The 21,209-nt window shown below is 40.7% G+C and overlaps 1 protein-coding gene across 1 annotated transcript in view; it reads right to left on the bottom strand.

Annotated features, from left to right (window-relative positions):
- Nucleotides 1-21,209, bottom strand: part of LOC124596466 (E3 ubiquitin-protein ligase UBR5) — a 354,797-nt gene that overhangs the window by 74,341 nt on the left and 259,247 nt on the right. Inside the window, exons 32-35 of the mRNA XM_047135607.1 lie at nt 17,693-17,919; nt 16,875-17,199; nt 15,932-16,235; nt 5,093-5,517 (exon numbers count right to left, since the gene is read on the bottom strand). Of these exons, the coding sequence (XP_046991563.1) occupies nt 5,093-5,517; nt 15,932-16,235; nt 16,875-17,199; nt 17,693-17,919 (1,281 nt within the window). The remainder of the gene's footprint in view (nt 1-5,092; nt 5,518-15,931; nt 16,236-16,874; nt 17,200-17,692; nt 17,920-21,209) is intronic.

The raw sequence follows: 21,209 nt of genomic DNA on the forward strand, positions 1-21,209 counted from the left end.
ACCTATGTGATTATCCTTGTCAATCACTACTGCACCCCTGCACCCTTTACCCTCATGGCTCATATACCTGCAATAGACCTAGATGCAAGGCCTGCCCCGTACAGCCTACCATGGCAATGTACTCCAGTCTGGTCACCAACGTCTCCTACTCCATCAAAGTCTAGGCTACCTTTGAAAGCATTCACTTGACTGCTGTCTATGTTGACATGACAACTAATAAGGTGTCTGTACACACGAATGGCCACTGACAAACCGAGACCAAGAGACAGCTGGATCACCCCGCTGCTAAACATAAACATGCTGCCCAATACAATGTTTTCTGCTTCAATGACTGCTCCACAGTCTGCATGATCTGGATCTTCCTATTAACATCAGTATTTCTTAATTTCACAGATGGTAACTCTTCCTGCAATATATCCTATGCTCCCCTTACCCCCAACTTTCACTAGTCCCTGCTTTCCACCAACCTCTCCCTTTCCCTGCTCCCATGAAGCGTAGTTGCAGTCCATAGTCTGCCTATAGCAGAACAGCCAGCAGTTGTTCAAGTGTGCTTAAGTCATCAACGTGTGTGTGGGTGGGAGGGCTGGGAAGCACATGCACTTGCTACTTCAGAGGAATGCCTTTTGTCCAAAAACCTAAATGTCTAACAGTATTTTTATTGTGCCTTTCTTCAACTTAAAGTCTGGTCTATATAATAAGTAGCAATCTCTATTCTTTTCCTATTATTATTCAAACCATGAATTTAACTGATTGATACCTTGTTGAGATGGGGGTAGGACGTTTCGAAAATATTCTACAAACATCATTGTAATAATGGTAATGTTTCCACCATGATTGCAAAACAAATACGCACTATTCTGTAGTTAACTTTCTAGTCACTGTTTCTCAGATAACAACAAACAACATAACCTTGAACTGCTAGTGTCAACTAACTTACGGGAACTACACACTAGTCAATTTCACAGCTGACTATCACTACATTGGTCAAAACGAAGTCTAACGATTGCTACTGACAACAGACCTATGGCACACCCTGTACAGCAGGCAAATTGAAGCCTCCTCCCGTTACAATAAACACGATCAACAAAATTATTCGTAATATTCTCCAAGTTCTCTCTAAACAGTGATGTCGCTACAGATGGTCAATGAGAGCATCTCATTACCATGCTTCAGCCACCCTTGTTGCTTAATTTGACCCGGATTATGATTCAGTTGTTAACTTCACTATACACTGTATAGTTCTTCACAACAGTCAACAAGCAGCCACCAATAACAGCTACCCCAACATTGATATATATATTCCAATGTGAAGTTAGGATTTAGCTGCCGTTCACTTTCAGTTTCAGCCAGCTTTTTGCTCTCATATTCCAATGTGAAGTTAGGATTTAGCTGCCGTTCACTTTCAGTTTCAGCCAGCTTTTTGCTCTCAATAAGATATGCATCTTATTATCTTTAGCCCTTTGACTTCTGTTAATGAGTTGACTTTCCATGTTCCTCTACTCCACTGACAAGTTTAAGCATGGGCTCTGGTCTTCCTTGAGCACTATTAACAAGTTCACTCTGGCCTACCCTGAATGCTAATGACGAGTATAGACCCGTCATCACTTACTCAGTTACCTGTACAGTTTTGACTATTTTAAATGTACGGTAGATTTTCCATTCTGTGCAACTGTAGTTTTACAAGTTATGGTCACCAAGTTATGTTCAGATAATTCGTTGTAATTTTGTCTTTCTGAATTTGACGTCACAGTGTTTTTATCATCATCTATTCTGCGACAAAAATCATAATGCATTGTGGATGCACTATGGAAAAAGTTCATGAAGATACTCACAAAGAGCAAGAGTGAGGGTGTATTGTCAGATGCCAATGTACATGATAACTCCACCACCGATTCTGAGAGCAACCACCTTAAGGTCTCTCTCTCTGTCAGCTGGTATAGCAACAGTCTTAAGTTCATTAACTTATAGTTCCTCTGGATCTGAAAGTGATAGCGAAATGCTTACAAATAAAGCATGGTTTGGTGACAAATCTAATAGGAAAAAAATTGATTTTTCACCACTTAAGTAAGCATTTGATGATCTACCTTCAGGACACAAGTGTCAATCAGGGAATGAGCCAAACACTCAGTCATTCTTCATGCCATTTATCATAGAAGGTAGGATGTCATTTCTCGCCAACAAAAACCAACCAGTTTAATTTATTCACAAAGGAAACTACTCCAGTGGTTGGTTAGCTGATATGGGGGAAGGAACCAAACAGTGTCATCGGTCCCATCGAAGTAGGGAAGCATAGGGAAGGAAATTGGCCTTGCCCTTTCAAATAAACCATTTCCAGCATTTGCCTGAATTGATTTAGGGAAATCACACAAACCCTAAATCTAGATGGTCGGACGCGGGCTTGAACCGTTGTCCCCCCGAGTGCAAGTACAGTGTGCTAACCACTGCTCCACTTCACTAGGTAACTACTCCAGTGCATTCTTAATTATTAAAGTGGAAAGATACGTAGTATGAAGACATTTCATATTATATAAGCCTGGTCTCTAAGGTAACATTAAAGTTTAGCTGCCTGACAGAGAATTATGTCATTGTAACTCTTCAGGCTTTCCCGGCGATCTAATGACATCTTGGGTTGTCGGGTGTTCTGCCGGATATCAGCGTCGTACTTGCACGATATTTCGGTCACGTAGCTCGAGACCTTCATCAGGTGCGACCTGAGACTGGTCGCACCTGATGAAGGTCTCGAGCTACGTGACCGAAATATCGTGCAAGTACGACGCTGATATCCGGCAGAACACCCGACAATCCAAGATGTAAATATGTCATTCATGGACAAGGAGTTATCAAAAATTTATGAAATGCAGTGCCAAATGCCCCAACAGGATGATAACTGTTCCATACTGTTTCCATAGTGTACTTATTACAGATAAGCATTCTCTGCTCCTCCAGAGATTAAGCATTCAATTAGTCTACAGAAAAATAGTTTACAAAGGTATAACCCATCTCATGATACAATGACGTGAAGTTAGAAAGTTCTTACTGTTGTTCAAAATGGACAGGGCAGCAATATACGTCAATGTTGTCATAGACAATCAGTGTATTTTGGTTACCGTAAGAAGCAACGGGAAGCTTTTGACTACAATTATGCCAGCCATAGAAGAAAACAATAATCTCACATGCAACGAAAGAGAATAATCTGCCCAACAGCAGAGTGTAAAAAACCATGTGTGATATGAAAATACCTGCTTAACTAAAACCAAATTTGATTATTTCTGTATATAGTAAACAAGAATACATGGGATACAGTAGGTGTTACAGGCATGTAGCAAATGAAGGAAAACTGAAATACTGATGAATATTTAAAGTGGCATGTAACTTTCAAAATAGGTTAGTAAAAGCGCATTGAAACTATTGATGGTGAAGCCATCTTTAAATCTCAATCAATTTGTAACAACTTTTAATTTGCAGACAAGCCACACAAAGTCAAACAAATTGTTCCATCTGCTGTAATGACCATCTCAGAAGTTACAAATCTTAAGAGGGACAGGAAGAGACGTTACATAAACCCATGCACACTGTCAGCTGTCTATTTAATTCCTTTGTCTTGACCATAGAAATAGCTCAGAAACATCTTAATTGCTGTTTATGTCTCTGGAGTTGAGCGCATACTGTAACGAAACTTCCAGACAGATTATAACCACGTACTAAAGATTATAACCTGGGTCCATGCTTTTGGCAGCAAACATCCTATAATCTGTTCTCATCCTCAGAACCAGAACAACCTTTCAAAAGGACAGCACCAGCAAAAAGACAGCCACATCTAGCAGCACCAACATCTCCATTCTATGCTTCAGACTAATTTCATGGTCTTGTAAAGCACTGCTAGAATATGTACTCCGTTCATAATCCCTTTTTCCTAAAAGTTACTAACTGTGTCTTGGACCAGTATAAATATTTGCATATATCATAAAGCAATTCTTGTCCTGGCCAGTTTCATCTCACATCACACAGAACAAGAGTGACATGTCACAAGTTCCACATGACATCGCTTAAAAAATAAATATTTTCATTTACGGTTGATTTGTTAAAATGTTATATACTGCACCTTCCATTGGAAATGGGAAGCTGCATTATCACATAATATTCTTAATGTTGGCTTCATATTTCACTTTACTTAAGTGTAATGGCTCTGAGCACTATGGGACTTAACATCTATGGTCATCAGTCCCCTAGAACTTAGAACTACTTAAACCTAACTAACCTAAGGACATCACACAACACCCAGTCATCACGAGGCAGAGAAAATCCCTGACCCCGCCGGGAATCGAACCCGGGAACCCGGGCGTGGGAAGCGAGAACGACTTAAGTGTACATGACAACTGAAATGAAGAACAACCTTATATGCAACACCATCCAAAAATTACAGTGCGCCCACTTTTGCTTCAGTAGACGGATCATACACATCATCTCTGTCATACACACACTATGGAACACACAATTACTCCTAAAGGACGAACTTTGTGGAGACTTTTACTTTCTCCGGAATAAAATAACTTTTAGTCATGTGTGCTTGTGGTTGATCCGCTATCAAATTGGTCACACCAATCAAACATTCCTGGGTACAATTTGCACTCCACACTGAAATATCAATCTGTACAAGTACAGATATCTCAATATTTTTCGCTAGGTGAAACTCACCAAACACATTGTGACAATAAAAAACCACAGAATCAGGATCCCATTGTTTGTGTTTACCTACATTATAGCAGTTCCCTGGATTTTGTAATGACTCAACAAAAAAGACCTCAACAAAAAGCTACATGGGGATGTTAGGTATCAGCAACGAAACAAGGAAATTTCCAAAAAGGAAGGAAGGAAGCACAAGCTATCACGTCTAGACAAAAGATGGGAAATGAAGTTTTGGACAGTCTCCCAATATAAGTAAACGCTGTGCCACCACACTCACAGTCCAAGGAAATGCTGATGGCAAAAGGCATGCCACAAACATGCAATAAGTTAATAATAACTGAAAACTATTATTTAACAAGACAGGGTACTCTGTAAATATGTAGACAAGCCAAATAACAGCACTCACCTGCAGATGCTGGAGGAGGATTAAGTGCAACACTCGTGTCCTGAGCTGAAGCAGATTTGGAAGTAGCCCGTATCCCACTTGGACCAGGCTTACTAAGGTCAGCTGGACCCTCGCAGCTACTAGACAGAATAGACACTTTTTTGGGAGAAAATGGGCTGCTAGAATCTGAATCTGACACATAGTCCTGAGAATCTTCATTGTCCACATCCATTTTCTCAATCTCTGCAGATGTTGCACTATTTGGGGTTTCCTTGTTGAAAGAGAGATCTTGTGGGAATTCGTCTGCTGACGATGACGTCTGAGCTGCTCCGACATTATTCCCTCCACTATTACTGTTATCCATTGATATTGGAATTTCTGGAAGTTGCTGTGCTTCTTCTTCTTCTATTTCACGGAAAAGATGATCGAATGCATCGAAGTTTGACCTAAAGAAGAACAAAACAGTCCCGTTAACAAGGATGTCAATTTGCGAAAAACCAACTACAATTAATTAATGATGTTTTTCTAGATTCTTTAATTCTTATCGACTACAGGAAGTTTGAACTATTTAGCACAGACAGAGATAAACACTACAGTTTTCTTGTAGTATGTCAAGCTTAAAATCACTTTGGGCCTGCCAAGGCAGCAATGCATTCCATCCCTGGCTGTATATTTTGGTGTCTGATAGATCCGGATCCTCAAGACAGTCTGCAGCACATAGCCCAAATGGCTTGATCGCATGGGGCCAATTCCTGAACAGCCGTTCAAAGGTGGGTTGGACCACTGAACTAAATGCCAATGACTGAGGTGACACTGATATTTTCAGAGCCTGTCAAGCCAAAAGGATACATCGCTGAATCCAGAGTGGTGGTTCACCAGTCTCTGCACACAAACTTGGAACTGGGCTGGTACGAAAGACTCCACTCGATATCCGAATGCTCCCACGATGGACAGCATCTAACATCTTGAGGTAGGAAAGTACGGGCTGATCCGTAGACCATGGCGCCACAATCTAAAATGTGATCGAACAAATGCCTTGTAAAACTGCAGGAAGTGGGACCTGTCAGCTTACCATGTTTTTCCATTAAGGCATTTCACAATATCCCATAACTGGAGGCCCTTTGTTCGTAGGTAGTTGAGATGTGGAAACCAAGTTAATTTCAAGTCAAATAATAAAACTCAAAAAGGGTGCAGTTCCTTGAAAACATAAAATAATGTCCTCCATTGTGAGCACTGGTTGGTTAAAACTTCGAAGAGTACAGTTAAAACTGACGCGTCTAAACTTCTCTGGTGAGAACCAAAAACCAATTGTCCTGGCCCAGGTTTCCAGCCTCCTAACGGTCAGCTGTAACTGCCTCATCATCGTTGTAAGATCGGAGGAATTGTAGAAGATTGCAAAGTCATCCAAAAACGAGGGAGCACTTGACAGGGTGTCCAACTGCAGAGGAAATGCCATTGACAGCGACGGCAAACAATGTGATAGTGAGGACGCTGCCTTGGGGGTTCCCATTCTCTTGAATAGTCAGACAAGGCATCGCCAACGTGATATTGAAAACGCCAGTCCTTGAGAAAGGATTGGATAAGAAGTGGCATGCATCCATGTAGTCCACATTCATGGCGTTGGCAAAGGATGTTGCACCTTCAAGTAGTGTCATATGCTTTCAAGGGCTTCTTTTACAATGGTTTCAGCGTAAGGACTCCAGTGTTGCTGTCTCCAGTACAATTAAGTTGCCAAGGGTGGAATGGTAGTGCCTGAAACTGCACTGGGAGCAGCTCAGGTGACCTCGGGATTTAAGCAGCCAGATGAGGCTGCGTTTGACCATGTGTCAAGGGTCTTACCCATACAAATGCTAAGTGCTACATTCCAGTAGCTGTTAGGGCTGCTACGGTCCTTGCCCAGTTTTCAGATTGGAATTAATATTGCCACCTTCCAAGTTGTGGGGGGGGGGGGGGAAGGGGGGGGGGGTACTGTCCATCAAACAAGATCTGATCGAAACAAGAGAGGAGGTGCTCTCCCGCTTCAGGGCACAGATGAGGAAGCACGGTATAATGGATCTCATCAGGTCACGGAGCAGTGACTCTGGCCACAGACAAGGCTGATTCCAGTTCCCACATGGAGAACGATAGGTTGTAGACTTCGCCATTATCCGAGATTAAATTGAGCTCCCACATCTCCGCAGTCCTATGGAACACTTGAAAAGCAGGAGTTTGTCTGAATGACGTAGGACAGTAAAGAAGTGCTCAGCAAAAGTCCAAGCCATGTCTTCTGGCATGCCTATCAAGACCCCATTACTTGACAGGGCCATAAGGGGACGTGTACTGCCGGAAATCCATCATATTGAGTCCCAAACTTCTGGAAGTGGACCAATTAATGGAAGACATGAATTCCCTCCGGGAAGCCTTCTTTCGTACTTTTATCATTCGCATTGCATGTGGCTGCCGCAGATCTGAAAGCATGAAGGTTTTCTGCAGTTTCATAGTGTTTGAAGTTCCGCAGAGCTGTTTGTCTGGCCCTAATTGCCAATCGACAATCGTCATTCCACCAAGGTACACACCATCGTCTGAGATGGTTACTACACTGGTGGATGGACTCTACGGCAGCCCTTTGGGTCTCACAAGTAATATGGCCCACTGTCTCTCCTGCAACAGCTAGGGAACAAAAACAAAGGTCAATGGCTGAAAAAGATTTTGTAGCTGTGTAAAAATGTGACATCTGACCCATGTTCAGAAGGCAGATATTCTCAGAATGGATAAGTCGCTCAATCATCACCACAGCACATTGTGTACAATGAAGTCCCACCCACAACGAGGAATGTGGTGTTGAGAGTGCCTGGAAGAGTTCTATCAGTGCGTCAGCATGCACGGCATCATTAGGTGGAAGATACAAAGAACACACTGAGACATTGAAAGGTGGTAGAACTTTCATGGAATTGCTTGTATGATCATGATAAAGAGGGACAGGAGAAGAGTGGCATCTATCAGCAATGAAACCAGCCACTCTACCTGTAGTCCTGTGTCCAGAAGTATCATCCTACCTGTATGGGTGGTAACCCCATAACGCAGGTCTGTCAATGACTTTAAGAAACGTTTCTTATAAGCAGATGCACAATGGTTTCTCTTGGACCAGGAGCTGATAGTCTTCCAAATGTGAGCAATATCCATTTCAATTCCACTGCAACACAGAAGTTCCTGTAGAAGCCATTGCTTAGGGGAAATGTTAGCTGGTTTCTGGCTCTCTGGCTCCTTCGATTGGAAGTCCATATCCCCAAGAGCACAGCCCCATCAGAGTGGGAGAGAGCTCGCCGATCCGAAGATTTAACTACTGCTTTCTTGGATTTGGAACTACTTTTTGATGGATGTTTTCCTTTATTTATGGGGGGAGGTGGTTACTTGGGTTGTGGGAATGGTTTAGTTGGCTGCTGATGGCGAGTTGTGTCGTGCGGCTTAGGTGGTAAGCTCATTGCTGACAGCTTTCGAACAACTTCAGTTTCAAGTGGAGTATTTCCCCCACAAGCACATCGACAAGTGCATGTGCTTGTAGCCGGCCGTGGTAGTCTAGCGGTTCTAGGCGCTCAGTCCGGAACCGCGCGACTGCTACGGTCGCAGGTTCGAATCCTGCCTCGGGCATGGATATGTGTGATGTCCTTAGGTTAGTTAGGTTTAAGTAGTTCTAAGTTCTAGGGGACTGATGACCACAGATGTTAAGTCCCATAGTGCTCAGAGCCATTTGAACCATGTGCTTGTACTTGAATCTGTGATCTGAGTTTGTGTGGAGGCATCACATTTGGTGATTGGCGCATTACGGGCTGATGCAAAATAAGTAGCAAAAACCGGAGGTTTCATAGCTCTGGAGGCTTTTTTAGCTTCACTATAGGATATCTGCCTCTTGACTTTCCAACTCCTGAATTTTCCTTTCCTCATTGTAAACCTCTCACTTTCTGTTCCACACTGGGTGATTGTGGAGCAGTTAACACATTTCGCAGAAAGTGTACAAGAATTGCCCGATTCATGAGCTGAGCCTTCACAACTGCCATACGTAGCAGGTAACCACCCCCTTACTAAAGTTAAGGGTGTTACGCAACTCAGCCTCGACTGGGTAGTCACATAAGGCCTTACATCCCAGAAGCTTAGATATTTGGTTTGAAGTAGTAGTTTTAGCTAAAAGTGTTCCATTATGAAGTCATCTGACACTTTTTAGAGACCCTAGCAATACCTTCCAATGCCTTGTGAATATAGAAAGGGGTGACCTTCTCAGAGGTACCCCCTCTTTGCTCGATTACAATGAAAATGCTATGGCACACTAATGCTCTGTTGCTATGATTCCGAGACTTGTTTTCGCGAGGTCTGATCAACCGAGCTCTCTTTGACGAGGGGCTGTGGGTACTACCTGACGGTACACCCATTCCGTCAGTAGTAGTTTGAGGGGACCATTCCACAGGGATCCCACGAGACGCTAGGGAAACAACCGTTGACCCAGGCAGACCCATGCATGCCTGAACAAGCCTTATATATGGGGGGGATGACCACACAGTGGTCACTGAAGCATGCCCAGAGATTATGGTGACAGAGTGCTGGCATCTCATTGAAACCCTGTGGTCGAAAGCCTGTATGCAGCAAACGAACATTGAGACTCTGAGGGAGGAACAGACAATGACTGCCATCTATCGTTCGAGATCCAGAGTGTATATACGGACAAGGAAAAAAAAATCCCAGGTTTCCCAGTTAAAAAACACACTTTTTCCCAGGTGAAAATAGACTTCTTCCATGTTAAGCGACAGTATACTTTCCCATGGAACTCTTTATAAATCCTTTGAATGGTTAACTTTTTTACATCATTGGCGTAGAGCTTCCATCCACCACTTCAGAAAACAATACCTACCAAACAAAAACAAAACAAAATAAAATAAAATAAAAATATTATGTGCAGCAGTAAGTACTTGCATGTTTTCATTTTAAAATATACTGCATATTTTCGTAATTATGAAAGTATAAATTTGAATTCCACCAAACTTGGAGCGTTAATTTCTAGGGCATTGAAAATGAGGTTGCAATGCCCTTAAAGTAAGCCAATCATAGCTCGCGTCACGTGATCTCCCCAGCCGATGACAGCAGATATTGAGAGCACAGGACATGGGATATGTTCAGCCAATAGCAACATCACTGTTAAGCAGTGCGAACACATAAATAGGAAAAGTTAATAGCTTAAATTAATATACAAGTTTAGCTACAAGAGAAGCTAAGCATTCACATGTAATATTGGTCTTTTTTGGCGTGTGTTACACTTTAAGATACATCACACAAATGTGCCAGTAAAATTTAAAATAACGACATAAATGTCTGGTCTTCTGGGCTCGAAATAATTCTAACTGGCCAGTCCTGAAAATGTTAAGTTTTAAACTAGCGTCAAACGCTCTGCAATTCAAGAAATTTAAAGCACATTCTCACATGTAACATAATTAATTTTGTGCAAAAGAAAATTTACTTTTAAAGTAACAGTTTTCAAACCACCGTTAGCAATTTTTTCCCAAGACGTGTTAGAAATAGGTTCATTTCAGCAACTGCCAGAGAACACCAAAAAACAGGTGTTACTGGGCTTGCACAGCAATGATGGCATAGGAAGTTCGTATGTACGTATAAAGCTTTAGGATATCTCACATTACGTCATAAAGAAACATGCCATAAGAGGATACTCCAACAGCATCGGAATTTCATAAACCATACTAAAATGTATAATTCAGCTTTAAGTGCACATTCGTACGTCCAGATTCACAATGAAGTAGGTCCCAACCTGAAATTAAGCTTTTCAGTGTGGTTTTTGGGAAGTAAATTCCCTTTGAGTATCAGTACTGTACTACCTCATGTTTCGTTCTTTATCATGGCAAAATGCAATACATGCCAGAAGATGAAACCGTGCACTTGAAATTCAGTGAACAGTTGGAACTATCCTATACTGTGGAATGAAACCCTTCATTTCAAATAAACTGATTGCCTCAGTGAAAAAGATTAATAAAAGCCAAATTTCCATAGCAAGCCAAAAATGTGGAAATAAAATAAAATCATAAAACTTAAACTAATAATATATTTCAGCCCTCTGTAATTATGTGAAAGTACTTTAATTCACTTGATAGCGCCCGGCCACAGAAATCCGTTTTGTTTTCATTTGACATGAGAGCTGTACATGAAGAGGAAACAGTGAAGCCACTAAAAGTAGACACGGGTCACATGAAGACTACCCCATCCCCACTACAACTCAAGACTGCTCTGTGCAAATCTGTCAGATTGGATGCACCATGAAAATTTCTCTGATTAGCATCTGGCTTCATGTAATCAGATGCGGGAGAAGGTACTGCTCATACGGAACAGAACTGCGCATGCACACGAGTCCGCTGGCAACTGCTCAAACTAAACTAATTCAAACAGCTGTGATGCCACTGTCATCAGAAGCAGTTTGTTGTTACGAAGTACTGCATAGTCTTCATCCTAACGCCTTTGACCTTTGACACATTTTGCTGTTGGCAGATGCCTGTGGGTACACAGTAATTTTTTGTAGATTTATTTTGGTGTTTTTCTCTTGTTTATGTTTTATTGCTGCAGTATTATTCTGCAGTAGTGGGATACAGTAATAGTTTGATAGAGTATCAGCTCTTCCCAGTCAAAATTACAAAAATAACTGAAAACTAAAACAATGAAAAATTCCCAGGTATTTTCTGGGGCGTATATATCCTAGAGATAGCACTTAGATCATTCCAGTGACTGGCAGATATCATCCGCACTCACAGAGTTTCAATGAAGCTAACAATCTGTACCATTGGCCTCAGAACTGATTGTGGCCCTCTAGTTCTGAGTCAAATAGAACCAGATACTTCAAATGAACTGTGAGATGCTAGGCCACAACTTGTTATACTTATGCTACAGTGCAGAGAACTGTAGGATCCTCAAATGGATTGTGTGTGCACTGCACATTACAGGCTGCTACTCAGGTAGCTGAGCCAGTCTCCATCCAGTCCAGATAGCAGCAGCAGTTAAGAGAGCCTGAAGCATTGGTGTAATATCAAACAAAAAACTCTCACAGGTTAGAGTACGAAAATCCTACTGATAAATTGATGGAACATTCACAGCCAACAGCTGAGTTTGAAGCAACAAACCAAAACAATAATAGAAGCAGAAAGCTGGTTAAAACTAGAAATTAATAGGTCTGAGATTTTTAGGAAATTTTAACTGAATCTTGAAAGAATAGTCTAATGAGAAATGGTGTACACAGCAAACAAAAAACTCAAATCCACAGAGATAGAAATTGAAGTTGCATGTGAGATTTTTTTGGGCATAAACTTTTAATTGAATGTTTGTACTAACCACTAGACTCATTCCAAAATGTAACTTAAAATAGGGATACGACTCAGTGCAATGACAAAAAAATATAGATAACAGTGTCAGCTTAAATCAGCAATTTCGAAAGAGCTCCAGGGACTGATAGAATACTTACAAGATTATATAGAGAATTTGCAACTGAATTAAACTATAATATACCATACATAACAAACAAAAAACTGTATCAACTATTTGAAGAAATCACAGGTCAAACTCATCTACAAGAAGAGCAGCAAAAGTGATCCATCAAACTTTCATCCTATCAGACTAACATGCATAGGTTGCAGAATCCTCAAACATAATGATCGCCTTCATCCCAACCAGCATGGATTAATAAAACACTAATCATTTGACATCCTTTTGCAATTTTCACCTTATGACATCCTGAAATCCACACATCTGGGTAGACAGGTAACGCAGAACTTTTTTACTTCTGAAAAGCATTTGATTCAATACCACACCTATGCTTATTGTTGAGATCAATATCCTGTAAAATTTACAACCGGATTGGCGATTTCTTGGCAGGGAGAATGCAGCATGGTATCTCGTATGGGGAGTCACTGATAGAAGCAGAAGTTAACTCTGGTCTGCAACAGGAAGCCTGTCGAAACACACGTCGTTCATATTGTATATATTAATGACAGTGTACACAATACTAACAGTAACAGCAAAATTTCTGAAGATGATGCAGTTATCTAAATGAAGCACTATCTGAAGAAAGCTACAAACACATCCAGTCAGACCCTGATAAGTTTTCTGTGTGGTGAGAAGTTTGCAACTTCCTTTAAATGTACAGAAGTGCAAAATTTTATACTTCATAAAATGAAAAAAATTAGTGTTCTACAACTGCAGCATCAACAAGTCACAATTGGAATCAGTCAACTCTCACAAATATCTGGATGCAACAATTTCCAGGGGGCGGATACTGAGAGATCATATAGACTAAGCTGTAGGTATAGCAGGACAATATAACCAGACTACAATGGAGATTGTTGACAAACCACTTGGGTGACCAATCTTACAACGCTGCTCAAGTTTATAAGACCTGTACTAAACAGGACTAACGGGATGTCGAATACATACAAATAACAGCAGCACGAATGGTCACAGGGTTGCGGCACCCATGGTAGAGTGTGACAAGATGAGCAGAAAAAATGGACCTGGCAGACATCTACAGATAGATGCAAACAATGCCCTAATGGCCAACACATTTCAAGAAACAGCTTGTAAGGACGAACCTAGGAACATACAACCACCCCCTATGTATTGCTACTGTAGGGATTGTGAAGACAAGATTACGACTACCTACAGCGCATACACAGATGTTTAAGCAATTCTCCTTTTTGCACTCAGTACATGAATGGAATGGGAAGAAGCCCTATAACTGGCACAACAGGAAACTCTCACTGTCACGCACTTCTCAGTCGTCTGCACAGAGTACATAGTGATGCAAATAAAGGAAAGATGTACAGTAAGTAAGTATGCCTAGCAGTACCCCCTCCCTTACATTTCTGGAACTGAAGGGACTTATTTCAATGGGGTGCACAATACAATTTGTGAACTTTGATGTATATTTTTGTATACTTCTCTAACAACAGTTTGGTATATCAAAGTAAGTAATCTGAATATAATAGAGGGAAACATTCCACGTGGGAAAAATATATTTAAAAACAAAGATGATGTGACTTACCAAACGAAAGCGCTGGCACGTCGATAGACACACAAACATACACACAAAATTCAAGCTTTCGCAACCAGCAGTTGCTTCATCAGGAAAGAGGGAAGGAGAGGGAAAGACGAAAGGATGTGGGTTTTAAGGGAGAGGGTAAGGAGTCATTCCAATCCCGGGAGCGGAAAGACTTACCTTAGGGGGGAAAAAAGGACGGGTATACACTCGCGCGCGCACACACACACACACACACACACACACATATCCATCCTCTCCTTCCCTCTGGTTGCGAAAGCTAGAATTTTGTGTGTATGTGTGTGTTTGTTTGTGTGTCTATCGACGTGCCAGCGCTTTCGTTTGGTAAGTCACATCATCTTTGTTTTTAAATATAAAGTAAGTAATCTGACACATTATTCAGGAGCATTTCCTCTTTTCTATCCTCAGCTGCTTATGCATTACTTGAGGAATGAACATTCTAGCGCTTTTTCTTTAAAAAACTATGGAGTTCACATACAGAGAGGCCAAATGATAATCTGAAAGGAAGTTGCTACTCACCATATAGTGGAGATGCTGAATCGCAGATAGGCATAACAAACAAAAATGGACTACAAGCGCGAGCGCGCGTGTGCACACACACACACACACACACACACACACACACACACACACACACACAAACAAACAAACAAACAAATGCGCATGACCACAATCTGTCGCAGCTGAAGCCACACTATGAGCAGCAGCAGTGCATGATGGCAAAGGCAATTGGGTGGGGGTAAGGAGGACACTGGAGGGGAGGGGGGATTTCCATTGTTTAATTTGAAAGAAACAGTTATGAAAGAATAGAGGAAGAAACTTGTAACAAGTTGAAACTTCAAGTAGGTTTGAGATGTCTGCTCAGATGCAACTGACAGTGCAGTGCACTGCCCATTGAAGGCAGGTATCCACGTTACTTGTCTGGTCTGACACACAGTTGTAACTTGTCACAAGTGACCACTACTGTATACACTCAGCTAGAGTGTAAAATCTTGACATCTCAGTTTACAAAGAAACTATAATGTTTAGTAGAGCCATGAGCACTGACAGAAAATTTCAATTTCAACAATAAAAATAAACAGCAATATCTCAAAACAAATGGCGACTGCAAATAAAAGTTCTGCAATAAGCACAGTAATCTTATAATAAAAGCCTGCTAGTGCATATATTGTTTTAATTTTTAGCAAAACTTTTTTTTTTTTTAGTTTTAATCAGCATGTATTACCAAAAATGCATATTCTTGTTATATACGAGTTGTTCTTCCAGTTATTGAACACCCACCACAAAAAATGAAAAGTTTGTTTTGAAACATATTTTAAAATTATGAAAATTTAGTAACCCGTAACTAAGGTGTCTTCTTTATTTTACTTTTTCCTTTCCTTTATCCTGCATCGTCACGCGTTCAGCAATTATTTTTGGATTTGGAAATGTTTGTGGTACGGGTTGCTGGATGACTAAGTGTTCTTTCCTCCATAAACGTCATCTCCACTGCAGTCTTCTAATTAGATTCGACAATTATTTGACTGCTGCTCTTTTTATTTCACTCTACTGAGAAAAAAACTATGACATACTGTATTTTGAATGGCCTTCAAATGTGTACAGAATATTATGTCTTTCTTTTAACTTCAAAGCACATAGGTAAGAGCTGGGCAGGTAACTGGAAAATGTCTGGGCTGTCAAATTTTACTGGACTGTTGGAACAGCTGATACAACTATCAATTTCCCAATTTGTATTCAAGGTTAAGCTTTCCTTTTTAAAAGTAGAATTCCTACAGGATGCAACAAACCTTGGAAATGACACAATATCCTTTGCAGGTGCAGCAACAGAGCCTTCAGCTGCACGGGTTCCTTGCAAGGGCGCACCCGGAACTGCAGAATTTGTGCCTTCTGCAGGAACAACTGGAGCAGGAGCAGGAGTAGCTGCAGCAACGCTGGCCGCTGGCTGGGGTGAGGAGTGCGGCTGCGGCACTGCCGGACCCAAGTGTGTTGAGCTCACAGTGGCTGCCGGGCCACAGTCCGAAGACCTCGTTGATAGTCCCAGTCGTGTTGGCAGTACTTCCAGGGGGTTGCATATACCTGGAGTGCTGACACCTGCCACATTCATGATCCAGTTAGTTCACAGCTACTAAAATGAGAAGACGTGATTCACGATTCGTTTATATTGATTGTGACATTTTACTGCCATAAAACAGTGATTATTACTGTTTGGAAAACAGTAAAATAAATTTTAGATACACAAAAGAAAACACAATGCTTCCGTGAAAACTGAATATTATGGTGAAGGTGAGAAACAAAGACAAATCGGAAAGATTTATTTTCCAAAGAAAGGCTTCAATATAATATGACTTTGCAGTCACAACATTGTTTTTCTATTACTTGGAATTGCCACACTTTCCACAAGCCAGTGTTTCCTTACATCACCAAACAACTCAGACTATAGAACTAAAATCTGAAACAGAACTACAGTTTCTATATGAAATGCCAAAACAGGAGTAGCTGAAATGAACTGCCCCCCCTTTTCACCCAAGCTACGCGTGCGCGAACTTTAGGAAGCACAAAAAAATTGCTCTTTAGAAGTCACTTTGTCAGGAGAATAAATAGGAAAAACAAACATTAAGCTGTGCTTTTGCTAAAAGAAGGAAGAAAGTGGTTCCAGTCACAACAAACACTCTACCAATAGTAATGTAGTAATACATAAAATAACAACAAATTAACTACTTTAAACCATACCTGCTGCAGGTGGTACTGTTATAGGTTGTTTAGGCATCCCAAAGAGTTCTTCACGACGAGCATTAGGCTGCAGTAAGTGGGGCTGGTCTGCAAGAGGCAATGCCTCTGCCATCGGAGTATCAAATGGATCTGGCGGTGGACAGCCTAAGCATAGAGTTGAGTCAGATCGCTGTAAGAAAGGGTTTTTGCGTCCCTTTCCAGCAGGTCCCACACCAGATATTCCAGAAAGGGGAGGCGCAGACACTTCCTGATCATCTAGTGAATCAGTCTCCATAGCTGCTGTATGGCTCAACTCATCATCAGCCTCCTCATTATCATTTTCATCCTGAAATTTAAATATTTGCATTTGCCTTAAACAACAAATTTTGCATTTTAAGGTTATCTTAAGAAAAGTGTGCACGAAAAAACTTCAAAAGAAATTGTTATGGCAACAAAAAAGATGATGCATAAATACATAGCAGAGATGTTGCAAGACTCGATTTAAAAAACTTTGCAAGTTTGGCTCTATCAGTTTTGTCTCTTGCCCATCGAAACTGCTTTTTTTATAATTTTTATGCTAATGTTACGCCTTTAAGAATCCACTGTTCAAGAACTCACTTTGTAGCACCAAGAGGTAAACTGAATTCAAAGTGTAAAATTTGTTTACAGTTACATGTTAAATAGATGCTACAATCTTTATGTTTTGGCACACCGTTACCACAGAAAATATTTGCTATACAAATCAAACAATTAAAACTTCACGGTGATGTGTGTGAAACCAGACAAAATACAAAACTTGCAGATATAACGAGTTCATAACTGTGCAAGTGCTGTAGTACCTGGTCATTCCACGATTCCATTGGCATGCCATCTCTCAAGACTTCAGCATCTGCCGTCTCAGTTCCAGAACGCATATAGTATATTAGTGCATCAAACACATATGCTATATGTTTCAGAGCAGACACATCTAATATCGGCAAGCTGTCAAGATGTTCACCATTGTGTGCTCTCATAAGGGAGAGACAGTATGACAGGAACTCCCGGCGAGCTGAATGAGGATCAGCAGCTACATGAAATGGACGAGCAAAAGACATCAATTGATATACAGAGGATTATCTCTAATTTATTTCTCGTCTAACAGTAATAAAACAATGAATGATGGAAAAAAAATCTGTCAGTGTATCTTACATAGAAAACTAGACACTAGGTTAACCATAAAGATTTCGAACATACACAATAGCACTAATAAATAAACTCACATTCAAGAGGGCCTCATATTTGTGTGTGTGTGTTTTCTGTGGAGGGGAGTGGCACAGACAAACAGAACCCCTAGAGTCTTGAACTACTCATTGGTTTTAATTCCGGAAAGAAGTAAGATTATGAGATCTTGTGATGACAATGCCAGAAGTGGTTCACATACTTGGGCTGGACAATAATCTGTGTGCAATTGAGCTCATTCCTCCCCAAATGTGAATCTAGTGTACTACAACACAGAGCTGCCTCATTCAGTGGATATGATGGAGTAGGCTACATTTTGTAAAGTAGGTCAAGACTAATTCAGAAGGCACGATGGTGAAGTAAAGAATAATTAAAGGAAAATGCATGCGAATGAGAGTCAGAAGCCAGAAAAAAATCCTCAGCTACATCTACTAACACACCTTGCAAAGCACTGTTAACTGTACTTACCATTGTATCACATATGAGGGTTTCTTTCTGTTTCTTTCGTATTAAGGGTGCGAGAAAAATGTGTAAATGCACCTTGTGCATGATGTGTTCACATTAATTTTGTCTTTGCAGTTCCTATAGAAAAGAGATGTAAATAATGGTAGTATATTTCTATATTTTTCACTTAAATTGGTTCTTCAAACACGATGCAATTATTGTTTAACATAAGAGGAAAACTGGTGGTGATGGTTGTTTGGTTTCTCATGTGAATCAAGACAGTCATTAGTGTAATATGTTGTTAGAATACACTTGGTGGACCGTAACTCCACTGAAAAAAATTTAGAAGCTGGTAGGAACCCGTGGCTCTGGGTACTCATTACACAGGAATTGAATTTCATTTGCTTCGTATCTCCATTTATCTTTGTATCTGTATTGCACTGAAAATATCTATACAACTGTGCGAATGTTGATAGTATACTGAGGTGGCAAAAGTCATGGGACAGCAATGTGCACACATAGGGGCGATAGTATTGGGATCACAAGGTATAGAAGGACAGTGCATTGCCAGAGATGTCATTTGTTCTCAAGTATGTATGTGAAAAGGTTTCCAACATTGTAATGGCCGAAAGACAGGGGTTAACAGGCTTTGAATGTGGAATGGTAGTTGGTCTCATGGGACACTCCGTTTCAGAAATCATTAGAAAATTCAATATCCCGAGGTCTACAGTGTCAACAGTGTTCCAAAAACATGAAATTTCAGGCAGTACCTCTAAACATGGGCAACTCTGGCTGATGGACTTCATTTAATGATCAAGAATTTGTGTAAGTTGTCAGTACTAACAGACAAGCGACACAATGTGACATAACCACAAGATCAATGTGAGACATATGACGAACATATCCATTAGGCAATGTGCCAGCTGGTAGTAGCTCCCTTATAGTGTGGGCTGTATTTACATGGTGTGGGCTGGGTCCACTGGTGCAAATGAACTGATTGCTGACTGGAAACGGTTATGTTCAGCAACTTGGGGACCTTTTGCAGACATTCATGGATGTCCCGAAGAACAATGGAATTTTTATGGATGAAAACACGCCATGTCACCGAGCCACAATTGTTTACAATTGATTTGATGAACATTCCAGACTACTCGAGAGAATGGTCTGGTCACTCAGATCGTCCGACACGAATCTCGTCAAACATTTATGGGAAATATTCAAGAGGAAAGATTGTGTGCAAAATCCTGCAGCAGTGACACTTTCACAATTATGGACAGCTATAGTGACATCCTGGCTCAATATTTCCACAGGCGACTTCCAACGACTTGTTGAGTCAGTGCCACATCCAGCGGCATTCTTCAACTGCATGATGCCACGAGTAGCAGAAAGAGGCAAATATATTAATGTCAGTTCTTATGGTCTTCTCGCATGTTTGGAAGAATGTACCAATTTCACTGTAGGTGTTTGGATGCAGAAAACTGTGCATGTTCTTAAATGTCCTGGACAACACCTTCCCTGTCACCATCAAAAATTCACTCAAATATCTTCCGAATTTTCTATATACAGTACAGATTCTTTTAACCAAATTTCAAGGGACTGAAAAACAGCCAATTTGGTTTAATGAAGTTTGAATTAAAGAGTAATGTCAAGCCATCCTGGGCTTACATTTTAGTAAGATAATGCCCACCTGCACAACACCAGAGTTTCTACTTCTTGTCTTTATGCTTACTTCTTGTCTTCATGCTTGCCAAATGCTATCTTGGCAAACAAGGTTGCTGGATCTATCCCCAATTGATAAAATTTGGAGCATTTTGGTCAGGGTCCACAAATCAACTAAGAATTTTGATGATCCAGTGCACCAATTGGGCAGAATTTGGCATGGTACCCCTCAGGAGGACATCAAACAACTCTATTAATCAATGCCAATCCAAATAACTGCTTGCATAAGGGGCAGAGGTGGATCAATGTTTCACTTAATTGTTCACTTTGTGAACCTCTCTATCTTGAAAATAATCATCTGTTTCTTTCTGAAATTGTAATCATTTGTTTATCTATACTTGTAAGTCATACATATACTGATATCCGTCACATTCAAATAATTCCCTCATGGTCTGTCATTTTCTTTTCTTTTCTTGGAATGTATGTTGCAGATAGCTTACAGTACATTCCAATGTGGAACTGTTTCTTGTAGTTCGATTGTACTGATGGAGGTCTTAACAAGTCAGCGTCCATAATTATGCTCTATTGAGGCGATTATCTCTCGATCCAATGAATGCAGACAGCTTGTGGTGTTAGCTGATATAAGTGCACAGCTTCGAGGACGACTACCATGTTTGGAAGTTGCAGAGCATCCAAACTGATTTGCCAACCAGTGGTCCAGATGTTAGTGAAATTTCTCTCCTCTTCTCAGCCATCTGTTTTTGAAAGTTCAAGAGTCAGTTATGGAACACAGATGTGGTCATCGAAGCTTTATTGTTAGTCTCAACCTAATAGGGCAGATTGAATAGGTTGACATTTTTTAAACAACTTTGAATTTTTGTGTTTTCCAATCGTGAGCTTCTGAGGACCAGCTGAATTACAATGCAAGACCACCATCAGTCTCTCTCTGCTATGTTTTCCTCCATGACGTTTTTTTTGCCAATAATAACTCATAACCACAAGAACCAGTCACAACAGTACAGTATTCTTAAACTC

Source organism: Schistocerca americana, chromosome 2, assembly GCF_021461395.2.
Source record: "Schistocerca americana isolate TAMUIC-IGC-003095 chromosome 2, iqSchAmer2.1, whole genome shotgun sequence".
NCBI lineage: Eukaryota > Metazoa > Arthropoda > Insecta > Orthoptera > Acrididae > Schistocerca > Schistocerca americana.